This window comes from Aotus nancymaae, unplaced genomic scaffold (genome assembly GCF_030222135.1).
Source record: "Aotus nancymaae isolate 86718 unplaced genomic scaffold, 86718_ANA_hifiasm-v0.15.2.pri h1tg000028l, whole genome shotgun sequence".
Classification (NCBI taxonomy): domain Eukaryota; kingdom Metazoa; phylum Chordata; class Mammalia; order Primates; family Aotidae; genus Aotus; species Aotus nancymaae.
Window position 1 is genome coordinate 28990063 of NW_026988441.1, and position 26531 is coordinate 29016593.

Genomic DNA, 26531 nt, shown 5'->3' on the forward strand with positions numbered 1-26531 from the left:
GAGGCCAGGGCAGGCGGATCGCTTGAGGTCAGGAATTGGAGACCAGCCTGACCAACATGGTAAAATCCCAACTACTAAAAATACAAAAATTAGCCTGGTATGGTGGTGCATTCCTGTAATCCCAGCTACTCAGAAGGCTGAGGCAGGAGAATCGCTTGAACCCAGGAGGCAGAAGTTCAACCCTGGAGGCATGAGCCACCGCTCCTGGCCTAAATTTGGTGTGTACCTATAGTCCAAACATCTTGGGAGGCTGAGGCAGGAGAATGACTTGAACCCAGGAGGCAGAGGTTGCAGTGAGCCAAGATAGCACCACTGCACTCCAGACCGGGCAACAGAGCGAGACTCCATCTCAAAAAATAATAATAAGGCCGGGCACTGTGGCTCACCCTGTAATCCCAGCACTTTGGGAGCCAGAGACAGGCAGATCACTTGAGGTCAGGAGTTTGAGACCAACCTGACCAACATGGAGAAACCTCGTCTCTACTAAAAATACAAAAATTAGCCGGGCGTGGTGGTACATGCCTATAATCCCAGCTACTTAAGAGTCTGAGGCAGGAGAATTGCTTGAACCTGGGAGGCAGAGGTTAAGGTGAGCTGATACTGTGCCATTGCACTCCAGCCTGGGCAACAAGAGCGAATCTCCGTCTCAAAATAATAATAATAATAATAATTTCTTTTTTTTTTTTTTTCTTTTTTTTTTTTTGAGGGGGCGGCCGCCTATAATTTGTTTTTTTAAAAAGACGTGATGCGTGGCAGTCTTCTTCATTTTTTTTAATTTAATTTTTTCTAATTTTTTAAAAAAATTCATGGAGTATAATTGAGTAAAGAACAATTCATGCATCAGGTAGATGCTAGAGCAAGTCCATTTTGAATAGGGGATGGGTAAAATAATGCTGAGACCTGCTGGGCTGCATTCCCAGGAGGTTAAGCCATTCTTAGTCACAGGATGAGATGCTGATAAAACAGGTTGCAGTAAAGAAGCCAGCTCAAACCCACCAAAACCAAGATGGCGACGAGAGTGACCTCTGGTCATCTTCACTGCTACACTCCCATCAGCGTCATGACAGTTTACAAAGGCCATCACAACGTAAGGAAGTTACCCTACTTGGTCTAAAAAGGGGAGGCATGAATAATCCACCTCTTGTTTAGCATATCAAGAAATAACCGGGCTGGGCGGGCGCCATGGCTCATGCCTATAATCCCAGCACTTTGGGAGGCCGAGGCGGGTGTATCATGAGGTCAAGAGATCGAGACCATCCTGGTCAACACGGTGAAACCCCGTCTCTACTAAAAATACAAAAAGTTAGCTGGGCACGGTGGTGCGTGCCTGTAATCCCAGCTACTCAGGAGGCTGAGGCAGGAGAATTGCCTGAACCCAGGAGGCGGAGGTTGCAGTGAGCCGAGATCGCGCCATTGCACTCCAGCCTGGGTAACAAGAGCGAAACTCCGTCTCAAAAAAAAAAAAAGAAATAACCTTAAAAATGGGCAACCTGGCTGGACACACTGAGTCATGCCTGTAATCCCAGCACTTTGAGGGGCCAAGGTGGGCAGATCACTTGAGTTTGGTAGTTCGAGACCAGCCTGCCCAACAATGGAGAAACTCCATCTCTACTAAAAATATAAAATTAGCCAGGCGTGGTGGCGTATGCCTGTAATTCCAGCTACTCCGGAGGCTGAAGCAGGAGAATCACTTGAACCCAGGAGACGGAGGTCATGGTGAGCAGAGATCATCATACCCCATCCAGCCTGGGCAACAGGAGCAAAATTCCTTTCCCTCAGGGCTGCTCTGTCCATGGAGTAACCATTCCTTTATTCCTTTTCTTTCCTGATAAAGTTGCTTATGCCTGTAATCCCAGCTATTCAGGAGGCTGAGGCAGGAGAATCGCTTGAACCCAGGAGGTGAAGCTTGTGGTGAGCTGAGATTGTGCCATTGCACTCCAGCCTGGGCAACAAGAGCAAAACACTATCTCAAAAAAAAGTAGAGTTTATTTCAGCACAAAGTTTGAAGACGGTCACAGATTCCAAAGAATGGAAATCAGTGCTCTGAAGTGAGGAAGTTTGGGGGTCATTTATATAGTTAAGGTTTGGGAAGCTTAATAGAGTTTCAACATATTTCATACAAGGCAAGTACATACTTAACAGTAATATGATTAGTCAAGACAGTGGTCTTTTTGGGAAGGGCATATATATATATATTTATTTTTTTAAGACAGAGTCTCGCTATGTTGCTAGGTTGGAGTGCAGTGGTGTGATCTCAGCTCACTGCAGCCTCCACCTCCCAGGTTCAAACAATTCTCTTGCCTCAGCCTCCCCAGTAGCTGGGATTGCAGGGGTGCACCACCACACCCAGCTTTTTTTTTTTTTTTTCATTTTTAGTAGAGATGGAGTTTCACCATGTGGGCTAGGATGGTCTTGATCTCTTAACCTTGTGATCCGCCCGCCTTGGCCTCCCAAAATGCTGGGATTACAGGTGCGAGCCACTGTGCCTGGTGGGCAAGGGTATATTTAACATTCACAGAGAGGCTATGACAGTCATAGGGTCTTTTGCACTATCTGTTCTGATTTAGGTGCAAGATAATAGAGGAAAGTTCAGCAATCAAGAAGGGAGGTCTTAACACTGGTGCCATTTAGTCCTTTTAAATCAATGTACGGAGCAGGAGAGTTTATTTATTTATTTTTATTTTATTTTATTTTTTATAAAGATGGCGTTTCACCATGTTGGTCAGGCTGGTCTTGAACTCCCAACCTCAGGTGATCCACCCACCTTGGCCTCCAAAGTGCTTGGATTACAGGCGTGAGCCACCACGCCCGGCCGAGTTTATTTTTATTAACAGGAGAATTAATCTAGAATCTGAGAAGCTGAAGTTGCAGTTACATGCCACATGGCTCAGATCACACAGTTCCATTTCCTTCAAGGCTCAACATAATTCTTAGGGTTCAAAAATTTATGATTGGCCGGGCACAGTGGCTCACGCCTGTAATCCCAGCACTTTGGGAAGCCAAGGCGGGTCGATGAAGAGGTCAGGAGTTTGAGACCAGCCTGACTAACATGGTGAAACCCCGTCTGTACTAAAAATGCAAAAATTAACCAGGCATGGTGGTGTGTGCCTGTAGTCCCAGCTACTTGGGAGGCTGAGGCAGGAAAATCACTTAAACCTGGGAAGTGAAGGTTGCAGTGAGCCGAGATCATGCCACTGCACTCCAGCCTAGGTAACAAGAGCAAAAACTGTGCCTCAAAAAAAAAAAAAAATTATGATTAAGGTTGGATTATTTTTACAAGATGATACTGGAGAGTTTCTATGGCTACCACCCTTCTAGACTCTTTGCTATTGGAGCTTAAAGCCTGCAGGCTACATTTCCTGGATGCTGTTGCCAATTAGTAATGTTCCTGTCATGCTTTATCAGAACAAAGTTGGAAGGCAGAAAGAGGGGAGAAGCCATTTTTTTCAGGCTCCTGCCAGTGGCTTAGGTGTTGGTGATAATAGCTGTGACTTTGGCAGTAATGGTGGAAGCAGCCGTGGCTAGCAAGGGTGGACACATCTGGGTTCCTGCTGGAGGCACAGTGATTGTGGGAGGCACAGTGATTGTGTGTCCTCCCCCACTTTATTTATTTTTAATTTCTTTTGAGATGGAGTTTTGTTCTTGTCGTCGAGGCTGGAGTGTAGTGGCATGATCTTGGCTCACTGCAACCTCTGCCTCCTGGGTTAAGCAATTCTCCTGCCTTAGCCTCCCAAGTAGTGGAGACTACAGGTGCCCGCCACCATGCCCAGCTAATTTTTTGTATATTTAGTAGAGATGGGTTTTCACCATGTTGGCCAGTCTGACCTTAGATGATCCACCCGCCTCGTCCTCCCAAAGTGCTGGGATTACAGGCGTGAGTGAGGCCTATTTGTTATTATTATTTTGAGAACAGAGTTTCACTCTTGTTGCCCAGGCTAGAGTGCAATGGCGCGATCTCGGCTCACTGTAACCTCTGCCTCCCAGGTTCAAGTGATTCTCCTGCTTCAGCCTCCCAAGTAGCTGGGATTACAGGCATAGACCACCACGCCCAGCTATTTTTTGTATTTTTTTTTTTTAGATGGAGTCTCACTCTGTTGCCCAGGCTGGAGTGAAGTGGCATGATCTCAGCTCACTGCAACCTCCGCCTTGTGGATTCAAGCAATTAATTCTCCTGCCTCAGCCTCCTGAGTAGCTGGGATTACAGGCATGTGCCACCATGCCTGGATAATTTTTGTGTTTTTAGTAGAGATGGGGTTTCACCACGTTGGTCAGGGTGGTCCCGATCTCCCAACCTCATGATCCACCCACCTTGGCCTCCCAAAGTGCTGGGATTACAGCCATGAGCCACCGCGCCTGGCAATTTTTTGTGTTTTTAGTAGAGACAGGGTTTCTCCATGTTGATCAGACTGGTCTCGAACTCCCGACCTCAGATGATCCACCTGCCTCAGCCTCCCAAAGTGCTAGGATCACAGGCGTGAGCCACCACGCCCGGCCTATTATTATGTTTTTGAGACGGAGTCTCCCTCTGTTGCACAAGCAACAGTGCAGTGGCAGATCTCAGCTCACTGCAAACTCCACCTCCCGGGTTCAAGCGATTCTTCTGCCTCAGCCTCCCAAGTATCTGGGACCACAGGCGTGCACCACCATGCCCAGTTAATTTTTGTGTTTTTAGTAGAGACAGGGTTTCACCACGTTGACCAGGATGGTCTTGATCTCTTGACTTCGCAACCTGTCCCCCTCAGCCTCCCAAAGTGCTGGGATTACAGGCATGAGACACAACACCTGGCCATTTAAAATTTTTATTTAATTTTTATTTTTATTATTTTTTTTGGGATGGAGTCTTGCTCTGTTGCCCAGGCTGGAGTGCAGTGGTGCAATCTCAGTTCACTGCAACCTTCGTGTCCCAGGTTCAAATGATTCTCCTGCCTCATCCTCTCGAGTAGCTGGGATTACAGGCACCACCAGGCCTGACTAATTTTTTGTACTTTGTATTTTTTTTTTTTTAGTACAGACTGGGTTTCACCACATTAGCCAGGATGATCTCAATCTCCTGATCTTGTGATCCAGCCACCTTGTTTTTTAACAAGCCGTTGTGGGGTGGTTCTAACACAGTTTCAGGATGAGACTGCTCCCTGCTGTAGACTGTCAACTGGGGGTACAGAGTGTGTTGACCTGATCCACAATTAGTTCACCTGTGTGTAGGCGACGGTTTGGCCAAGGTAGAGTGCTAAACATGTGTTTGGCAGGTGAATGGTTGTTGAATGCCTCCTGAAGAGTGCAGTGCTCATCTGAGCGGCAGGAGGAACACTGAGTCACTGAAGATGCTGGAGTAGCTTCTTGTGAAACACCAGACAGGAGGAGATGGACAGGGGGCTCTGTCCCTAACCTTGAGATTGCCGGCCTTCTGACTTGCTTGCTGGGAACTGGTGCCAGGCCAGACTCACTGCACCACCATCATGGGATACCTAGTAAGGGAGGCCAACCTTCCCAGAAGAAACCTTGTGCTGCTGTGGTCAAGTTGCCTGATCGGACTTCCTTCTTCAATCTGTTTGTGGAAATTGACCCTGGAGGTGTGTGTGGTGGGTCCCATAGCCAATGGAAGGCAATGCATATTTATTTTTATTTTTATTAATTAATTAATTTTAAATTTTGTTGAGACAGAGTTTCGCTCCTGTCACCCAGGCTAGAGTACAATGGTGTGATCCTGGGTTACTGCAACCTCTGCTTCCAGTTTCAAGCAATTCTCCTGCCACAGCCTCCCGAGTAGCTTGAATTACAGGGGCCTGCCACCATGCCCGGCTAATATTTGTATTTTCAGTAGAGGCAAGGTTTCACCATGTTGGCCAGGCTGGTCTCGAACTCCTGATCTCGTGATCCATCCGCCTCAGTCTCCCAAAGTGCTGGGATTACAGGCGTGAGCCACCATGCCTGGCCCTATTTTTTTTTTTATTTTTGAGACAGGGTCTTGCTCTGTTGCCCAGGCTGGAGCATTTGAATAAATAAATGCCCTGTAATCTCAGCACTTCGGGGGGCCGAGGCGGGTGGATTGCTTGAGGTCAGGAGTTCGAGACCAGCCTGGCCAACATGGTAAAATCCCATCTCTATTAAAAATACAAAAATTTTGCCAGATGCGGTGGCTCATACCTGTAATCCCAGCACTTTGGGAGGCTGAGTTGGGTGGATCACCTGAGGTCAGGAGTTTGAGACCAGCCTGGCCAACATGGTGAAACCTTGTCTGTACTAAAAATACAAAAATTAGCTGGGCATGTGGGCGGGTGCCTGTTATCCCAGCTACTAGGTAGGCTGAGAGAGGAGAATTGCTTGAACCTGGGAGGCAGAGGTTGCAATGTGCGGAGGTCACACTACTGCACTCCAGCCTGGGTGACAGAGCAAGAGTCCATCTCAAAAATAAAATACAAATACAAAAATTAGCCAGGCATGGTGGCGCATGCCTGTAATACCAGCTACTCAGGAGGCTGAGGTATGAGAATCGCTTGAACCTGGGAGTCGAAGGTTGGAGTGAGCCGAGATCACGCCACTGCACTCCAGCCTGAACGACAGAGTGAGACAAAATAAATAAAAATAAAATAAAAAAGGTCCTCTAAAGTAGAGGTTTTCCTCTAATAACCATACTCCAGTAAGCATCGGGTGCTTGCTGCTCTGTGCCGGGCAGTGAGAGGCATAGAGGTATAACAACAGCAATCATGTATTACCATTCTTTCTTTTCAGAAGAGAAGCCTAGGGGCCCAGAGAGGCGAATCCAACTACTTGCCAGGACAGAGAGAGCAGCAGAAGAACCATGCCAGGCACTGCGGGTGCTGCAAAGGCTGAGAGAGGTAAAGTCCTGCGCCTGAGCTTAGCCGAAACTCTAAGGAGCAGACCCAGATTATAAAACTCTCTCTCTCCTTTCCAGCCCCGGCCCCGGACCCTACAGCCGCCGAGATGTTAATGCCTAAGAAGAACCGGATTGCCATTTATGAGCTCCTTTTTAAGGAGGGAGTCATGGTGGCCAAGAAGGATGTCCATATGCCTAAGCACCTGGAACTGGCAGACAAGAACGTGCCCAACCTTCATGTCATGAAGGCCATGCAGTCTCTCAAGTCCCGAGGCTACGTGAAGGAACAGTTTGCCTGGAGACATTTCTACTGGTACCTTACCAATGAGGGTATCCAGTATCTCCGTGATTACCTCCATCTGCCCCCAGAGATCGTGCCTGCCACCCTACGCCGCAGCCGTCTAGAGACAGGCAGGCCTCGGCCTAAAGGTCTGGAAGGTGAGCGACCTGCAAGACTCACAAGAGGGGAAGCTGACAGAGATACCTACAGACGGAGTGCTGTACCACCTGGTGCCGACAAGAAAGCCGAGGCGGGGGCTGGGTCAGCAACCGAATTCCAGTTTAGAGGCGGATTTGGTCGTGGACGTGGTCAGCCACCTCAGTAAAATTGGAGAGGATTATTTTGCATTGAATAAACTTACAGCTAAAAAAAAAAAATCTCTCTCCGATCCTAGGAACAGGGCAAGGTGAGGATCCCGACACACCGACACACACACACACACACACACACACACACACACACACGGTAAGGGCCCGCCCTACCCCGCACACACATATTCTCTGCGATTCTAGAGACAGGGCGTCTTGCGGGCAAGCTGAGGGTCCAGACACACACGCAAACACACACACACGGTAAGGGCCTCCACCCCCGCACACACATACTCTCTGCGATCCTAGGGACAGGGCGCCTTGCAGGGCAGGGCGAGGGTCCCTACCCTCCGCGGGGTGGGCGACCGCCTCCCCAGGCGCACTGGCAGGGGGATGGCATCCCTAAAGGAGAATCAGGCCTCGCCTCGGCATGGCCTGGAGGGATGACAGCATGGCAGACTCGGCCAGCGGCCAGCGGTCCGAGAGCCCGAGCAACGTTGGAAGCAGGGACAGGTGAAGGGGAAGAGAAAGCAGGGCAGACCCCCCAGGTCCTGCCCCTCCCCGGCCCCGCCCCTCCCGGCTGCGTGCGCGCAGCCCCGCCCCTGCCCCTGCCCCCTGCCCCACCCGGCCCGACTGCGCGTGTGTGGCCCTGCCTACGGCCCCACCCTCTCTCGGGGCGGGCGGCGTGCGCACTGCCCCTCTGTCTTGCCAGTGCGCACGCGTGGCCGCGGCCCCGCCCCCGTTCCCCCGGCGCTCGGAGCCCGAGTCCGCGGGAAGATGGCGGCGCCGCTTATCCCCCTCTCCCAGCAGGTACGGGCCGGGCGGGCCCGGGGGCGGCCCCAGGGTGCAGGGCGCGAGGCGGGACCAGCGGCGAGGCTGAGGCGCGAGGAGACTCAGCCGGGCGGCGGCGGGGGCGGCTCGTGCTGAAGGGCTCGAACGGGCGGGCGGGCAGGCGGCCCTGAAGGTGACAGGCCGGGGCCCGGGGCCTCCAGTGCCTGAGCGACCCTCCCGGGCAGCGGCGACACGAGGAGGGGCGAGGCGCTTGTCCTGTCCGCCCAGGGCCCGGACCCTGCGGCTGCCAAAGCTCCCAGGCCGGGGGCCCGCGGAGTCGCTGGTCTGCATCCCAAAGAGGTGGGCGAGGGGAGCGAGCGTTTCTGTAGGCACGGCGGCCCGGCGAGTCTTTGTCTCTCACCTGTCCCGGCGCCCGGGCGGGCAGGGTCCCTTCGGGGTGCAGGGTAGAGTCTCGCCGGAGCCCGGACCCGTCAGCAGCAGCGCGATCCCAGACTCATCCCTGCCTCCCTGGGGAGCTGCTTCAGCCACCCCTGCACCGGGCGCAGATCACACGTCTCCAGGCGCCTTTCTGTGTCCTCAAATTCGCCTGATGCGCTTACCAAGGGACAGTATCGGTAGCACGACACGGACGTGCGAAAAAGAGCCATGCGCAGGCAGCTCTGCTATTTGGGAAGGACTTTCATTCATTCATTTTCTATCCATCCCTCAAACGTGCGTTGGGTCAGGTGCTGGGAGTGCTGCATTCATCCAGACAGACAAGGTCGCTGCTCTCCTGGAGGTGACACTCGTGAGAACTAGAAACTACCTGTGTCCTGCTAATCACAGCTGCCTTTATTTGCTGAATACCTGTGTTGCGCAAAGCACCATGTAAGCACTTCGCTAGAATGATCTAGCACAGCATAGTGATTAATAGTGAGGACATAGGGTCAGGTCATGTGTTCACATCTTGGCTCCAGCCCCGATTTCTCTGTGTCTTTGGTAAAAGCTCTTAGCCCTTCTCCATCAGTTGCTTCCTTCGGAAAATGGAGATATAAAAATGTGTTGGGATTATGTGAAAATTAAACATGTGAAACAGCGTTTAGAACAGTGCCTAGCATATGAGAGGCACTCAGCGATCCTCTAATTACTGTTATTTAATCTCTGCCAGATTTGGACATTTGGGAGTAGAGACCACAGCAAGTAAGAAGTCCAAACCCAAAGAGAGCTAATAGGCCGGTTGCATGGTTGTATGAGACTGGTTAGCTGTGTGCACAGCTAGCCTATTTGCAACACTGTCACTAAATTAACAGTGCAAAAACCCAGTGATTATTCATTAGCAAGTTCTTGTTACAGACATGAAAGTCCTCTGTAAACTGTTAATTGTCCTACAGATAGTATTATTATTAATAGCTAACTGCTACAATTTAGAGTATGTGGGGAGGGGGAAATTTACCTGAGATCATTTGATGAGAAAGCAGTAAGGACTCCGCAGTTTGGGAGGCATGGATCTTTCTAAAATTTCCTAATTTTTTTTTTCTTTTTTGAGATGGAGTCTTGCTCTGCTACCCAGGGTGGAGTGCAGTGGTGTGATTTTAGCTCATTGCAACCTCTGCCTCCCAAGTTCAAGTTATTCTCCTGCCTTGGCCTCCTGATTAACTGGGATTACAGGTACCTGCCACCACGCCCAGCTAATTTTTGTAGTAGAGTCGGGGTTTCACCATGTTGACCAGAGTGGTCTTGAACTCCTGACCTCAAGTGATCCACCCACCTTCACCTCCCAAACTGTTGGGGTTACAGGTGTGAGCCACTGCTCCTGGCCAGGTCACTGACTTCTAAACCTCTTCCTGTTCCTTTCCCTGTACATTTATTGAATGAAGGCTTGGCCTGTTTTTTGTTTTTGGTTTTGTTTTTTTTTTTTTTGAGATGGAGTTTTGCTCTTGTTTTCCAGGCTGGAGGGATTTCAGGCATGTGCCATCATGCCCAGCTAATTTTGTATTTTTAGTAGAGATGGGGTTTCTCCATGTTGGTCAGGCTGGTCTCAAACTCCCAACCTCGAGTGATCCACTTGCCTCAGCCTCCCAAAGTGCTGGGATTGTAGGCGTGAGCCACCGTGTCTGGCTGGCCTGGTTTTCTTCGTTTGGAAATGTCAGCACTTCTCTACACTTGCTCTCCAGTGAAGAACTGCACCATGGGTTACTGTTGGCCCAGATGTGAGGCGTGGCCCTCCCAGGCCCTTACTGTCTAGCTCAGGAGATCACTTGGGTTCACAGATAATTCTGGGGTAAGCAAGGATATGAGTCCAGAATTTCTGGTTGGGGATAGCAGGGAAGCAGGAGCCTCCTGTAGGAGGAGGCTGTGATCTGGTTGGATTTAGGTGACAGAGCACACTTAGCAAGCAGATAGCCAGGTGAAGGCGAGCCAAGTGGATAACCAGTGGGCTAGCCTCGGGGAGGAGGGGTGTGTCTTTTCCACCTCCACTCCCATCTGCGCTTTTCCCATCAGCATCCTTTTCAGTCTGCCCTGTACTCGAGACATCATCTCAGAATCTCCTTCCTTATATACTCTTTCTGACCCTGAATATCAATGTCAGTTTGAAAGATTTGAAAGATCTGCACTCCTGCCTCTTTTTTTTTTTTGAGACGGAGTCTCACTCTGTCACCCAGGCTGGAGTGCAGTGGTGTGGTGGTCTCTGCTCACTGCAAGCTCTGCCTTCTGGATTCAGGTGATTCTCCTGCCTCAGCCTCCTGAGTGGCTGGGACTACAGGTGCATGCCACCACACCCGGATAATTTTTGTATTTTTAGTATTTCACCATATTGGCCAGGCTGGTCTTGAACTCCTAACCTCGTGATCCACCTACCTCAGCCTCCCAAAGTGCTGAGATTATAGGCGTGAGCCACCCTGCCTGGCCTGCACTCCTGCCTCTTTAGGAGTGACTTTTTTCCTGTTAGCATCTCAGTGATTTATGTTTCTCTCTGTCTCCCTGCTCAGCTCTCTTCTGCTTTCCAAAAAGCCTTCTGTGGAAGCGCCTCCAGGTCTCCTCCTTCCTTGTACTCCCCAAGGTTACCAGTGGCCCCTCTGTCCTTAACCCCGGTGCCCTGTGGCTGCAGCCAATCCTCCTCGAACCCTGCAACACTAGCCCATCCGCCTTCACTCTTCATCCTCCCTCCTTTCAGTCTCTTCCTCTTGCCCCCTAATTTCAGCCTCCCCACTTGCATCTTCTCTCTCTGTGTGCTCCCTCCTCTGGAGCTTCTGGGCAGAGGACTCTAAACCTGCCTTTTAGAGTTCAGAAAGTGTCTCTCTCGTGCACCCCTGCCAGCCTGCTGGACTCTGGATTAGGCTACTACCTTACCATGCCCCAAGGTGGGCTGGAGCCATCCCACTTCCTATTTGCCCACTCCCTCCCACTTCATCCCACGCCACTGTGGGAGTCGTCTTCTTTTTGTCTTTTGAGACAGGATCTCGCTCTGCCCCCAGGCTGGAGTGCAGTGGTAGGATCATAGCTCACTGTAACCTCAAACTCCTGGGCTCAAGCAGTCCTCCCACTTTGGCCTCCCAAGTAGCTGGGACTACAAGAGCACAGCAACCATACCCAGCTAATTAAAAAAATATATTTTTTTAGAGGTGAAGTCTTGCTATGTTACCTAGGCAGGTCTTTTTATTTGTTTGTTTGTTTGTTTGTTTGTTTGTTTGTTTGTTTTTCTGAGACTGAGTCTTTCTCTGTCTCCCAGGCTGGAGTGCAGTGGCATGATTTCAGCTCGCTGGAACCTCCACCTCCCAGGTTCAAATGATTCTCCTGCCTCAGCCTCTCAAGTAGCTGGGATTATAGGCACATGCCACCACGCCCAGCTAATTTTTGTATTTTTAATAGAGACAGTGTTTCACCATGTTGGCTAGGCTGGTATGAAACTCCTGACCTCAGATCATTCACCTGCCTTGGCCTCCCAAAGTGCTGGGATTACAGGCATGAGCCATTGTGCTCAGCTAGGCAGGTCTTAAAAGCCTACCCTCAAGCAATCCTTCTATCTCGGCCTCCCAAAGTATTGGAATTACAGGCATGAGCCATTGCATCTGGCTGAGATTCATCCACTAAAACATACTCCCTTGTTTCAAAAAACTTTCATAGCTTCCGTTTCCCTCCCTCCAAAAGAAGTCAGTTTATGGCTGGGCACTGTGGCTCACTCCTATAATCCCAGCACTTAGGGAGGCCGAGGCGAACAGATTGCTTGAGGCCAGGAGTTCGAGACCAGCCTGGCCAACGTAGTGTTTGTATTTTTAGTACCCTGTCTGTACTAAAAATACAAAAATTAGCCAGCATAGTGGCACACACCTATAGTCCCAGCTACTCAGGAGGCTGAGGCATTAGAATCGCTTGAAACCAGGAGGCAGAGGTTGCAGTGAGTTGAGATTGTGTCACTGCATCCCAGCCTGGGCAATAGAGCGAGACTGTCAAAAAAAAAAAAAGGCCGGCCACAGTGGCTCACGCCTGTAATCCCAGCACTTTGGGAGGCCGAGGTGGGCGAATCACCTGAAGTCAGGAGTTCCAGACCAGCCTGGCTGACATGGTGAAACCCCATCTCTACTAAAAGTACAAAAATTAGCCAGGTGTGGTGGTGGGTGCCTGTAATCCCAGCTACTCAGGAGGCTGAGGTAGGAGAATTGCTTGAACTTGGGAGGCGGAGGTTGCGGTGAGCTGAGATCGCGCCACTGCACTCCAGCCTGGGCAGCAAGAGTGAGACTCCATCTCAATTAAAAAACAAAAAAAAGTGAGCTTTGATGAGCCTAGTAAGCCCTGAACCGACGCCCCCTAACCTTGTGAGGTCCCTCTCCTGCACTCCTGGCTCGTAGCGGCGCTCTCTAGCTTCAGCAGCCTTAGCCCTGTTGCTGTTGTTGCTAGAACAGCACCGGGACTTCCTACCGCATGCTGCTTGCCCCAAAGGACGCTCTCTGGGGCCTCCCCCGTGTTGTCCTCTCTTAGCCCCACTTGAATGAGAATTCTCTCGCTTGTACCTTCTGTGGGTCCCTTTTGTGGCCCCCGTACCTAGGAAGTGACAGTAACTGTGTTCAGTGATGAGGGTGCAGAGCTCAGTGATGAGGGTGCAGAGCTCAGTGATGAGGGTGCAGAGCTCAGTGATGAGGAGGCACTGTCTTGGGCTCAGAGAGTTATATCTTCCTCTCTTCCCCCTCATCACATGTTCTTCATCCAGCGGCTGTTGTTATATTTTGGTAGGTGCCACCATTCTAGGAGGTTTTTTTTTTGAAAATCCATCATTTTATTTGACTTCACACCCCTCTACAAGAAGAAAAAAAGGAAGCCTATGAATTTGGCAGGAATTCCTGTCCTCTTTCCCAGGAACAGATCCTGGGGCTCAGTGATTTGCAGAAGCTCTTACACATAGCACCTCACCGGGTCGGCTGGACCCAGGCTCCAGTCTCCAGTCTTCATCCTTGACAGGTGCTCCTCTCTCTCTCTCTCTCTCTTTTTTTTAAATTGTACTTCAAGTTCTGGGGTACGTGTGCAGATCTTGCAGGACTGCTGCATAGGTACACACATGCCATGGTGGTTTGCTGTCTCCATCCCCTAGTCGCCTACATCAGCCATTTCTCTTAGTGTTATCCCTCCCCAACCTCCCCGCTCACCGCTGTCCGCATTCTAGGAGGTTTTTATCCCCCTTTTACAAGTGAGGAAACCAAGACCCCAGAGATAAATTAACCTGCCGAAGCGGTGGGCGCGGAGCTGAGGTTGCACCCACGTCCTCCTGCCGCAGAGCCCTGCTGTTCCAGACAGCCTGCTGGGCACCCCTCCCAGAGCAGCACCCAGCCAGCATGTCTGGAGTGAATGCTGAGTGGCTCGGGACACTTACTTGTCCTCTCGTCCCCTGTTTTTTTCCTTCCTCTGAAATAATTGCTAGTCTCTCTGTCTTACTAGAATGCTAATGGCGATGCAGTCTAAGTTGATGAGTAGAGAGCGAAGTTTTAGAGTAAAATCCACGCCTGAAAGATGCACAGTTCCGTGACTGTCTCTTATTGACTTGCACTGGCCTGGTTTTTTCTTTCGTTGTTGATTTATTTTATTTTTTGGGACTAAATAGCTTCTCACTGGGCAAGACCCTTCCACCCCAATTCTGAACTTTTAAACAACTTTCCCAAGCAGACGCAGTGGCTCGCACCTGTAATCCCAGCCCTTGGAGGCTGAGGTGTCTAGATCTACCTGGAATTAGAGACCAGCTGGACAACATGGTGAAACCCCATCTCCACTAAAAATACAAAAATTAGCTGGGTGTGGTGGCTCACGCCTATAATCCAGCACTTTGGGAGGCTGAGGCAGGTGGATCACGAGGTCAAGAGTTTGAGACCAGCCTGACCAACACGGTGAAACCCTGTCTCTACTAAAAATAGAAAAATTAGCTGGGTAAGGCAGCACGTGCCTGTAATCCCAGCTACTTGGGAGGCTGAGGCAGGAGAATCGCCTGAACCCAGGAGGCGAAGGTTGCAGTGAGCCAAGATCGTGCTGCTGCACTCCAGCCTGGGCAACAGAGTGAGACTCCATCTCAAAAAAATATTTACAAAAATTAGCTGGGTGTGGTGGTACACACCTATAGTCCCAGCTAATTGGGAGGCTGAGGTGGGAGGACTCCTTGAGCCCAGGAGGTCGAGGCTGCAGTGAGCCAAGATTGCATCACTGCACTCTAGCCTGGACAACACAGTGAGACTTTGTTTCAAAAATAAATAAATAAATAAACTAAACTTTCCCATTCCTGGGGCTTAACCCTGGTCGGCTGATCCAGGAAGAAGAATGACTGTCCTAGGGCCAGGTGGTACTGGAGAGCTGAGTGTCCACTTTCCAGTTCTGTTACCTCAGGCTGTGCCACATTACTGTGATGGACAGACGGGCGTGATCACCCCCCAGTGAGAGGCACCTCCTAAGGGTGCATCCATGTGGAAAGCTACTCAGTGCTGTTTCTTAACGGCAACTCTCTGATCTTGGTATCATTTGAGGCTCCTTCAGGTTACCTACTTTTTTGTAGTTGTTGAGACAGGGTCTCACCCTGTCGCCAGGCTGAAGTACAGTGGTGCGATCTCAGCTCACTGAAACCTCCGCCTCCTGGGTTCAAGCAATTCTCCTGCCTCAGCCTCCTGAGTAGCTGGGATTACAGGCGCCTGCCACCATGACCAGCTAATTTTTTGTATCTTTAGTAGAGATGGGGTTTCACCATGTTGGCCAGGGTGGTCTCGAACTCCTGACCTTGTGATCCACCTGCCTTGGCCTCCCAAAATGCTGGGATTACAGCCGCCCGCCACCATGCTGGGCTAAAGTTGTATTTCTTTTTTTTTTTTTTTTTGAGATGGAGTTTTGCTCTTGTTGCCCAGGCTGGAGTGCAGTGGCATGATCTCAGCTCACCACAGCCTCCACCTCCCGTGTTCAAGTGATTCTCCTGACATAGCCTCCCAAGTAGCTGGGACTACAGGCTGCACCATCACGCCTGGCTAAGTTTTTGCATTTTTAGTAGAGACAGGGTTTCATCATGTTAGACAGGATGGTCTCAATCTCCTGACCTCATGATCTGCCTGCCTCAGCCTCTCAAAGTGCTGGGATTACAGGCATGAGCTACCATGCCTGGCCCTAAATTTGTATTTTTAGTAGAGACAGGGTTTCGCCATGTTGGCCAGGCTGGTCTCAAACCCCTGACCTCAAGTGATCTGCCCACCTCAGCCTCCCAAAATGCCGGGCTTACAGGTGTGAGCCACCACACCTGGCCCTTGTGCCTTCCTTTTGTAGATCACGCTATTCATTCAGTGAGTATTTATTCGGCATCTTCTCTTTGCCGGACACTTTCTGGGCAGTGGATGGAACAGTGAATCTGAAGACAGCACCGCCTCATGGGGCTGACATCCTGGGGAGAGGGCACGGATGTAAAGAAATGAACCACTACAGATGCAAGAAAAACATGTCCTTGTGCTTTCCGTCTGTCTAATTGTGGCAGCTGAGATTGAATAGAGGAATACAGGGTAAAAAAAAAAAAGAAAAGAAATGAACCAATGTGTAGTGCATCAGGAGGGGGACCGATGCTGTGAGAAGAGTAGAGCAGGGTAGGTTCTGATCTGTTGTGGAGGTCAGGAAGGGGCTCTCCACCAGGCTGGAAGGACTGAGTAAAGAAGACATCTTAGATTGCCTAGTTTATCCTCCTGGTAATTCTGGCCAGTATTATCTTCAGTGTATAAAGACGCAAAGTGGGCTGGGCACAGTGGCTTACGCCTTGAATCCCAGCACGTTGAGAGGCCAAGGCAGGCGGATCACAAGGTCAGGAGTTCCAACCTGGCCAACCCCTTCTCTACTAAAATACAAAATTTTAGTATTTTGTATTTACTAAACCCTTCTGTACTAAAATACAAAACCCCTTCTCTACTAAAATACAAAAATTAGCCAGACGTGGTGGCACATGTCTGTAATCCCAGCTACTTGGGAGGCCGAGGCAGGAGAATTACTTGAACCTGGGAGGCAGAGGTTGCAGTGGGCCGAGATCACACCACTGCACTCCAGCCTGGGTGACAGAGCAAGACCCTGTCTCAAAAAAAAAAAAAAGGTAAAGTGAGGCCAGAGATTGTCGTGTCCCTTGCCCAAGTTTGTACCCGCTGAACTCAGGCTGACGTGGCTTTTCTGACACAGGTCCAGACCCCTTCATTGCACCATAGTTTCTTGTCTTGGAAAGTTTTTTTTTTTTGGTTTGTGTGTATTTTTTTGAGATGGAGTCTTGCTCTGTCACCAGGCTGGAGTGTAGTGGTGCAATCTCGTCTCACTGCAACTTCCACCTACCGGGTTCAAGCGATTCTCCTGCCTTAGCCTCCTGAGTAGCTGGAACTATAGGTGTGCACCACCATGCCCAGCTAATTTGTGTATTTTTTGTAGAGACAGGGTTTCACCACATTGGCCAGGATGGTCTTGATCTCTTGACCTCATGATCCGCCCGCCTCAGCCTCCCAAAGTGCTGGGATTACAGGCGTGAGCCACTGCGCTCAGCCTCTGTGTGTGTGTGTGTGTGTGTGTGTGTGTGTGTAACTCCCAAGCATTGCAATAGCGTGACATCTCCTCATTTGTTTTTATACAGTCAACATTGATTATGCTACCTGGTTATTGGATATCATGTAGTCTGAATGGAGAGAATATCACTTATGCAAGTTTTTATTGCATTAATCTTATTTCATTGAAAGGTAGAGAGGGACATGCAAAGTCCTGCTTATTGTCTCTCTTTTTCCTTTAGAGACAGGATCTTGCTCTGTTGCCTGTGCTGGAGTGCAGTGGCGCAATGATAGCTTATTGCAGCTTTGACCCTTGGCCTCAAGTGATCCTCCTGCCTCAGCCTCCGATTATAGGCATGCAACACCAGGCCTCGCTAATTTTTAATTTCGTTGTAGAGATAGGGTCTTGCTATGTTGTCCAGGCTGGTCTCAAACTCCTGACCTCAAGTGATCCTTCTGCCGCGGCCTCCAAAGTGCAGCCATTACAAGTGTGAGCCACCACTCCCAGCCGATGGTCTTTATAGGAGGATCCAGAGGTGGTCAGAGTGATCCAGAGTGGTGATCAGTGCCCCTAGGCCCATCCAGAATAGAGTGTTTAGGCCTGGCCCACAGCAGAGGCTCAGGTCATGGGTGGTCCAAGCTACAGGAGGGGCTGGTTACTCGCTTCCATTTGGGTGTTGGACATGGTTGTATGAAGGAGAGGACGTGTTTGGTGCAGGCCAGGCTTGTCCAACCCATGCCTGCCTGTGGCCCAGGATGGCTTTGAATGCAGTCCAACACAAATTCATAAACTTTCTTAAGACATTATGAGGAAAAAAAAAAAGGCATTATGAGGTTTTTTTTTTTTTTTTTTTGAGACGGAGTCTCACTCTGTCACCCAGGCTAGAGTGCAGTGGCGTGATCTCAGCTTGCTGCAACCTCAACCTCCCTGGTTCAAGCAATTCGCCTGCCTCAGCCTCCCGAGTAGCTGAGATTAGAGGCATGCACTGGCTAATTTTTTTTTTTTTTGTAGTTTTGGTAGAGATGGGGTTTCACCATGTTGGCCAGGCTTGTCTTGAACTCCTGACCTCAGGCAATCTCCTGCCTTGACCTCCCAAAGTGCTGGGATTACAGGCATGAGCCACCATGTCAAGCCTGGTAATTTTGTGTTTTTTTTTTTTTTGAGACGGAGTTTCGCTCTTGTTACCCAGGCTGGAGTGCAATGGCGCGATCTCGGCTCACCGCAACCTCCGCCTCCTGGGTTCAGGCAATTCTTCTGCCTCAGCCTCCTGAGTAGCTGGGATTACAGGCACGCGCCACCGTGCCCAGCTAATTTTTTGTATTTTTAGTAGAGACAGGGTTTCACCATGTTGACCAGGATGGTCTCGATCTCTTGACCTCGTGATCCACCCACCTCGGCCTCCCAAAGTGCTGGGATTACAGGCGTGAGCCACCGCGCCCGGCTGGTAATTTTGTTTTTTAAGCTTGACAGCTATTGTTAGTGTTAGTGTTAGTGTATTTTTTGTGTGGCACAAGACAATTCTTCTAATATCACCCAGGGAAGCCAAAAGATTGAACACCCCTGGTCTAGGCCATGGGACCATGGGGAATGGAGGGAGGTCTGGCCTTTGCTTGTCCAGAGAGTGGCCAGTGGCTGATGGGGGCCAGGGAGGTAAGACCTGCCCACTGTCCTCTGCACTGGACTGGGCATGACTGCTGCTCAGAGTGGTGGCCCTGAAGTGTGCTCCTGCATGGAGTGCAGACCATTAGCTCTTTTCTTCTTTTTCTGAGACAGAGTCACACTCTGTTGCCCAGGTTGGAGTGCAGTGGTGTGATCTCAGCTCACCACAACCTCCGCCTCCCGGGTTCAAGTGATTCTTCTGCCTCAGTCTTCCGAGTAGCTGGGACTACAGGCACCAGCCACCATGCCTGGCTAATTTATATATATATATTTTTGAGACAGTCTTGCTCTTTCGCCAGGCGCCAGGCTGGAGTGCAGTGGTGCAATCTTGGCTCACTGCAACCTCTGCCTCCTGGCTTCAAGCAATTCTCCTGCCTCAGCCTCCTGAGTAGCTGAGACTACAGGTACATGCCACCATCCCCAGCTAATTTTTGTATTTTAGTAGAGATGGGGTTTCACTCTGTTGATCAGGCTGGTCTCGAACTCCTAACCTTGTGATCTGCCTGCCTCGGCCTCCCAAAGTGCTGGGATTACAGACGTGAGTCACCACACCCGGCCTAGCTCTTAAAGTTTCTTGGGACTTTTCGCCTTAGAGGAGTCCTAGCTCTTGATACTACAAGCTGTCAGGTGGAAGTAGAAGTTACAGATGATCAGACATTTGTCTCAGATTTCCATCTGCACTGCCTGCAGTGTGGAACGTAGACCTGTTAGAATCTGTTTACTGACTGCTGTAAAGTCACTTCTCTTGTGCACACCAGTAGAAGCCGGGCTGGATCAGGCGCTGCTCCTGGCAGCTGACAGCACACCTGCCCCTGAGTCTCCCAGGCCTGCACTTCCCATTCCCTCTGCCCTGTGGCCCCTTGGCCCCTCTTTCTGTCATCTGCACAGGCGATCCTTCATCTTGCCTCGGGGCCTTTGCATCTGCTGATCCCTCTCTATAGAATGCTTTTTCCAAACCCCTCATCCTCTGGTGAATCCCTGCAACTCTTCATATCTCAGCTGGGGCATCACTTCCTCAGGGAAGCCTTTCCTGACAAACTGGTCCAGCTTCTCTGTTACCACTGGTGGAGATGGACACCTTTTCCATTTAGCCGTTTGTAATTTTCTGTTCATGGGGTTATTTGATGGATCGTCTGTCCAACCACCTAGACGAGCTCCACAGGGGCAGAGACTGTGCCTGTTTTATTCATCCTTGTTCCCTAGGCTGCAGCTGGCATTCAGGTGCTCAGTAACTACTGTTGAAGAAAGAGTAGGCTGGGTCTACATTATGAGAAGCGGTAGGGAGCTATGGCAGGTTCTTGAGGAGTGACACATTTAGATGGTCTGGCTGCTTACACAGGGAGTGCTTGGAGCTGGGTTCTAGCTCAGGGATGGTCTCTGTGATACGGGGATGAAGTGATCAAGAGGAACCTGGCTTGAGGTCGTTTCAGGAAGAGTAGAAAGGGCTGGCTGTGGAAGGAGTATGTTGGTTAGCTCTTTGGACAGGTGAGGGTCTAGGTAGGGAGAGGAAGCAGGGGGAAGAAGCAGGCATAGTGTCTGCAGCCGGCAGGATGAGGCCGTCTTCAGGGAGCCAGGACAGCAGAGGCGGGAGTGCCCAGTGGGCAGAGCCTGATGGGCTGTGGCTGTGTCAGTTGAGTCAAAACCCATCACTGGGCTGAGTGCGGTGGCTCATGTCTGTAATCCCAGCACTTTGGGAGGCTGAGGCGGGTGGGTCACCTGAGGGTTGGGAGTTCAAGACCAGCCTGACTGATATGGAGATACCCCATGTCTACTAAAAATACAGAAAATTCGCCAGGCGTGGTGGCGCATGCCTGTAGTCCCAGCTACTCGGGAGGCTGAGGCAGGAGAATCACTTGAATCTGGCAGGTGGAGGTTGTGGTGAGCTGAGATTGTGCCATTGTACTCCAGCCTGGGCAACAAGAGCGAAACTCCATCTCAAAGAAAAAAAAAACCCATCACTTTGCAGGAAACCCTCTAAGCCGTGTGAGGCCCCACATTTAGGTACAGTTGAAAAGAAGACCAACTCTGGGGCTGGGGCACCATTAGACTCTGCTGAGCTACTGTGTGCTGTCTTGGGACTGAGATAAATAAAACTGAGCCCCACCCTCCAGGTCAGCTCAGCTGCAGCTGGGCATCCAGGCACACAGAAAATTAGGGCACAGTGTGACATACTCGTGGAAGTCAGGTGGCACCCACTGCAGTGGAATGAATCGCCTCCACTGGGCTGAGAATAAAGGACAGAAGGAAGAGGGTGCCTGCACCCCGTTTTGTCTTTTCCCTCCTCTGTTCCAGCAGGACTGGAGGAAGCAGCTGGGTGCAGCCTCTTAGACTGGCCGCACACTGCTTGGACCAGCATCCTGCCCCCACCCTCTACACGGGCCCTGTTTCCCAGCACCATCTTCACAGCTTCCTGGCCCCCTCTCTGCTCACTCAGAGCCCAACTTCCCTGATTCTTTATTTTATTTGAGTCAGAGTCTCGTTCTGTCACCCAGGCTGGAGTGCAGAGGTGCGATCTTGGCTCATTGCAACCTCCGCCTCCTGGGCTCAAGCGATTTTCCTGCCTCAGTCTCCCAAGTAGCTGGGATTACAGGTGCGCACCACCACGCCTAGCTAAGTTTTTGTATTTTTAGTAGAGGCGGCGTTTCACCATGTTGGCCAGGCTGGTTTCGAACTCCTGGCCTTGAGTGATCTGCCCGCCTCGGTCTCCCAAAGTGCTGGGATTGCAGGCATGAGCCACTGTGCCCTGACCCTCACTTCCCTGATTCTGGTAACCTAGTCTCCCAGAACAGGTGGCAATGGGACCCCAGCCCTGGTGGCACCCTGACTGCTGTCACCAGTGAGTGGGCCCAGGCAGGTGGCTCGGGACCCTGGGGAAAGATTTGGGGCGCAGGTGTGATGCAGGAGTAAGGGAGTGTTGTCCGACCACCGATGGTGTCATTGTCCCTATGCTTGTTTCTAGACAAGGGAACTGAGAAGCAGAGAGGTAAAACAACTGGTGAGGCCACCATGGAGAACAGGCATCTGGGTCAGACCATGGGCTCCAAAGCCACAGTTTTGTCCTATGGATGCCACACCATGGGCTCTGGGAGGGTTGAGGAGCTCTGTCTGTCCTGCTTCCTGCTGGGTCCCCAAACCCTGAAATCCAGGCTCCTGTCACATAGTAGGCTGGTGATAACTGTCTGCCGATTGGAGGCTGGGCACTTGGAACCGCAGCCAGGAGCGCAGTCTGTCTCTCCAGCTGCCTTTGAGGGTGGTCGACAGGCGGGAACGTTTTGTCTCTCGGGTGAAGAAACAAGCACAGGGCCCAGAGCCGCCTGCTCAGGCCCCACTGGCCGGTGACAGCCGTCAGGGCCCCACCAGGGCTGGGCCCCCACTACCTCCTCACCTCCACTCATCAGAGGGCGAGGAAAAGGCCTCCCTCCTGTGCGAGTGACAGTTCAAACTCCTGAAACTGGCCTGGGCAACATGGAGAAACCCTATCAGCCCGCTCGGCCTCCCAAAGTGCTGGGATTGGCCAGACACCCGCTCAGCCTCCCAAAGTGCTGGGATTGCAGGTGTCAACCACCATGCCTAGCTGGCTTTTCTTAATCTGAAGTGGATATGCTTTTCAATTTTATATTTTCCAGTGGAAGAGAAAACTTTCTTATTTCAGACTCTTCAAAGGGGAAAGATGAAACAGGAAAAAACTTGATGATGAGGCCCTCACCCTGAGAGTGTTTAACCAGGACTGTGTAGTTACGGGAATGGACTGTCCCCTTCAGCTCCCCCCACAGCCTACAAATGGCACTGTTTGAGGTTGAGGGGGGGTCCCAGACATGACTGACCCAGGAGCATGTTCTTGCAAACATTCTTCCCTTTGAGTCTTTTCTTTGCTAAGAACTAGAACGCTCTGTGCCTGCAGCACACCCCGTGCTGGCTTTGGAGACTCTCCGTGGAGCCAAGGGTTCTGGAGTGGAGGAGCAGGCTTCACAATTGCCAGCGGCTGGGCGAGGTTGTCGATCACCAGGGTGCAGATTGTTGCTGTTACTTTGCTTGCTCACACCAGGCCATGGAGTTGGCATTTTCTTTTCTTTTTTTTTTTTTAATTGAGACAGAGTCTTGCTCTGTCACCCAGGCTGGAGTGCAGTGGCGCGATCTCTGCTCACTGCAACCTCCGCCTCCCGGGTTCAAGCGATTCTCCTGTCTCAGCCTCCCAAGTAGCTGGGACTACAGGCACCCGCCACCACGCCTGGCTAATTTTTTTGTATTTTTAGTAGAGACAGGGTTTCACTGTGTTAGCCAGCATGGTCTTGATCTCCTGACCTCGTGATCCACCCACCTCGGCCTCCCAAAGTGCTGGGATTACAGGCGTGAGCCACTGCGCCTGGCTGAGTTGGCATTTTCTTTTAGGCCAGCCTCTGAGTTGGCATTCACAGTCAGTTGACTTTATTGATTTAATTTGTTGTTGTTGACTCTTAGCCACTAGAAAATGTCCTTTAATTCACAACCACCTAGTGGGTTTTTTACAGGTGTGTACTTACCTGCTGTGTGTAAAATTGTATGTTTTGTTTTTTCTTTTGAGACGGAGTTTTGCTCTCGTTGCTCAGGCTGGAGTGCAATGGTGCAATCTCGGCTTATTGCAACCTCTGCCTGTCGGGTTAAAGCGATTCTCCTGTCTCAGCCTCCCAATGAGCTGGGATTATAGGCATGCGCCACCACACCTGGCTAATTTTATATTTTTGGTAGAGATAGGGTTTCTCCGTGTAGGTCAGGCTGGTCTCGAACTCCTGACCTCAGGTGATCTACCTGTCTTGGCCTCTTAAAGTGCTGGGATTACATGTGTGAGCCACCACATCTGGCAAAATTGTATGTTTTTTAAGAAAATGGCAACTGAGACTAAAAGAATTGGTGAAATGCTGTTTTTTTTTTTTATTTTTAGAGACAGGGTCTCACTCTGTCACCCAGGCTGGAGTGCAGTGGTGCCACCATGGCTCACTGCAGCCTCAAACTCCTGGGTTCAAGCCATCTTCCTGCCTCAGCTTCCTTAATAGCTGGGACTACAGGTGCTACTCAGCACATCACCACACCCAGCTTATTTTCTAATTTTTAATCTTTGTAGAGATAGGGTCTCACTGTGTTGCCCAGGCTGCTCTTAAATTCCTGACCTCAAGGGATCCTCCTGCCTTAATCTCCAGAGTGTTGGGATTACAGGCATGAGCCACCATTCCTGAACTGAAATATTGTTCTATCCTAGATGTTGGGAGCTGCTTGGCTGATGAGTTGAGAGAGAAAATGGCTACCATATGTACCATAGTGTAGCTGACATTTGTTGAAATGCTTTATTACTTGGCAAAGATCAGTTGGCAAGGCAGGCTCTAAGGACTGTGATTTTACATCTGTAACTCACATACTAATTCACAGCCTTGCCTGACTTCCCTCCCCACCCACCGCCATACTTTGTAAATACAGCCTGCTCCCCTGTCTCAGGAATAATGCAATAGTAACCATGATAAGGGATGTAATAACGGCTTCCCAGTAGGCTCTTGTCTATGATCCCAGCACTTTGGGAGGCCAAGGCGGGTGGATCACCTGAGGGCAGGAGTTCAAGACCAGCCTGACCAACATAGAGAAACCCCGTCTCTACTAAAATACAAAATTAGCTGGATGTGGTGGCGCATACCTGTAATCCCAGCTACTTGGAAGGCTGAGGTGGGAGAATGGCTTGAATCCAGCGGGCAGAGGTTGCTACTTGGAAGGCTGAGGTGGGAGAATGGCTTGAACCCAGCGGGCGGAGGTTGTGGTGAGCCTAGATCGCGCCACTGCACCCCAGCCTGGGCAAAAGAGCGAAACACCATCTCAAAAAAAAAAAAAAAAGGCTTCCCGTTGCAGAGCATATTTCATCTGCATATTCTCATTTAGGACTTGCCAGCATCCTCAGGCCAGGTGCTGTTTTATTCCCACTTCGCAGATGGGGACACTGAGGCCCAGGGAGGCTTGGTGGCTTGTTCTTACTGCTGCTGAGCTGCTGAGCTGTGTCTGCCTGCTCCCCGCTGCCGACTGCACCTCCCTGCACTCAGCCCACCACCTGCTTCCCTTAACACTTGAATCTCACCCACGCCCTTATTTACCGAAGGCCTGCTTCCAGGAGGGCACAGTGTGACCCCTCCACCCTCCAGGCATTAAGAATATAGTGACACAGGCCAGTCATGACAGCAGCTTTTCCATCAAATCGACTTCAGGAAGTGTCCCTTGCCGAAGCTCTGGGAGCGTGGAGGCAGGAGAGACTCGTTTTAGTTGGGGGAACCTAGGAGTGTCTTAGAGCAGGTGGTTGGCCTGCAGCAGGCAGAGGCCCCAGGAATAGGGAATGCAGTCACGTACCGTATGACTACCATGGACTGCATATATGACAGCAGCCCTGTGAGAGTCTACTGCTATATTTTTCCTGTGCCTTTTCCGTGTTTAGATATGTTTAGATACACAGCTACTTAGCATTGTGGTACAGTTGCCTGCAGTTTTCAGTACCACGCCATGCTGTCGAGGTTTGTAGCCCGGGAGTAACAGGCTAGACCACATAGCCCAGGTGTGGAGTGGGTGCAGCCATCCAGGCTTGTCCAGGATGCCCTCACAATGATGAAATCGCCTGACGATGCAACTCTCAGAACGCATCCCGGTGGTTAAACGATGCATGACTGCATCTTGTGCCAGGACAAGGAGTGAAAGGTGCCCGGATGTTCAGTAGAGCTCTGCCAGACAGGGGAAGGAGGCGAGGCTTGAGTGCGATATGTGTGAAAGCGAGCGTATGTGGGTGAGCCTCAGTGAACATGTGTGATTGTGTGTATGTGTCTGCACTGAGTGTGTGTGTGTGAATGTGTGTGGAGTGAAATCAGCCTGGCCAGGTAGGAGATGGCCAGGGAGCACTTTCAGGTCTGGGCTGAGGGCTTGGACCTTAGCCTCCATTGCATACTCCAAAGAGCCTTTTCCGAGCAGAGGAGTGGCTGTGTGCGTGGTGCCATGGGGAAGCGGGTGAAGGCAGGGTCATCGGCATGGAGGCTGGGCTAGGCTCTGCAGAGGCATGTGCGGGGCGGGCAGGGTGGGGGTGGGGGGGTTCCAGGAACCTTGAGCAGAAGCCGACCCTCCCATCAGGACAGAGATCCAGTCCTTGTCCTTGTCACCCCTGCCGTGCATTTGTTCTTCTGTGTTGACACCTGTGCCAACTCACTGGCTTTGATGCCCGACCAGACTGTGATGCTCCATGGTGGTAGTGGCCATCTTTCTGCCACTGTGGGGTCCAGGAGCCTTGAGGGGTGCCTGGATGCCTGATGTTTAGAGGGACCAGAAAAAGAACAGTGTGCCAGGAGGCTGGCGCTGCCATGTACAGCGATGAGGAGGAAGGTAGCGTGGTGCTGACTTGGACGGTGCAGGGGATCTCAGCGTCCTGGGCAGGGAGCCACTCTGCACCGTCAGGAACACCCTGGCAGGAGGCCAGACCCATCGCGACTGAGTCCCGGGCAGTGTGCTTGCCTAGGGGATGGTAGGTCAGGCCACAGAAGATGGCAGGGACATTGGAGCCCAGGAGTGGCTGATGCAGGAAAGGAATGTTGGGAAGGCTCGGGGTACACTTTGGAAAGTTGGGAGACTCTGGGAAGTGGGGCCTCTCAGGAGGCAGTGGGTGCTCCCATAC

The 26531-nt window shown here is 51.0% G+C and overlaps 2 protein-coding genes across 11 annotated transcripts in view; both read left to right on the top strand.

The window, feature by feature from the left end:
- The first annotated feature begins 6784 nt into the window (after positions 1-6784).
- On the top strand, positions 6785-7486 carry LOC135276662 (small ribosomal subunit protein eS10-like). The gene is made up of 2 exons (XM_064380708.1): positions 6785-6836; positions 6914-7486. Exons 1-2 carry the CDS (start codon positions 6800-6802, stop codon positions 7438-7440), a joined length of 564 nt encoding a protein of 187 aa, XP_064236778.1. The 5' UTR covers positions 6785-6799; the 3' UTR covers positions 7441-7486.
- Positions 7487-8133: 647 nt separating this feature from the next.
- Positions 8134-26531, top strand: part of EPS15L1 (epidermal growth factor receptor pathway substrate 15 like 1) — a 121477-nt gene continuing 103079 nt past the window's right edge. For 9 of the 10 annotated variants that reach the window (XM_064381680.1, XM_064381682.1, XM_064381681.1 and 6 more), the window contains exon 1: positions 8176-8233. In XM_064381680.1, coding sequence (XP_064237750.1) covers positions 8201-8233 — 33 coding nt within the window. In that variant the 5' untranslated portion in view covers positions 8176-8200. Of the gene's footprint in view, positions 8234-26531 lie in introns of all 10 variants that reach the window. The other variant, XM_064381687.1, reaches the window with a different exon arrangement.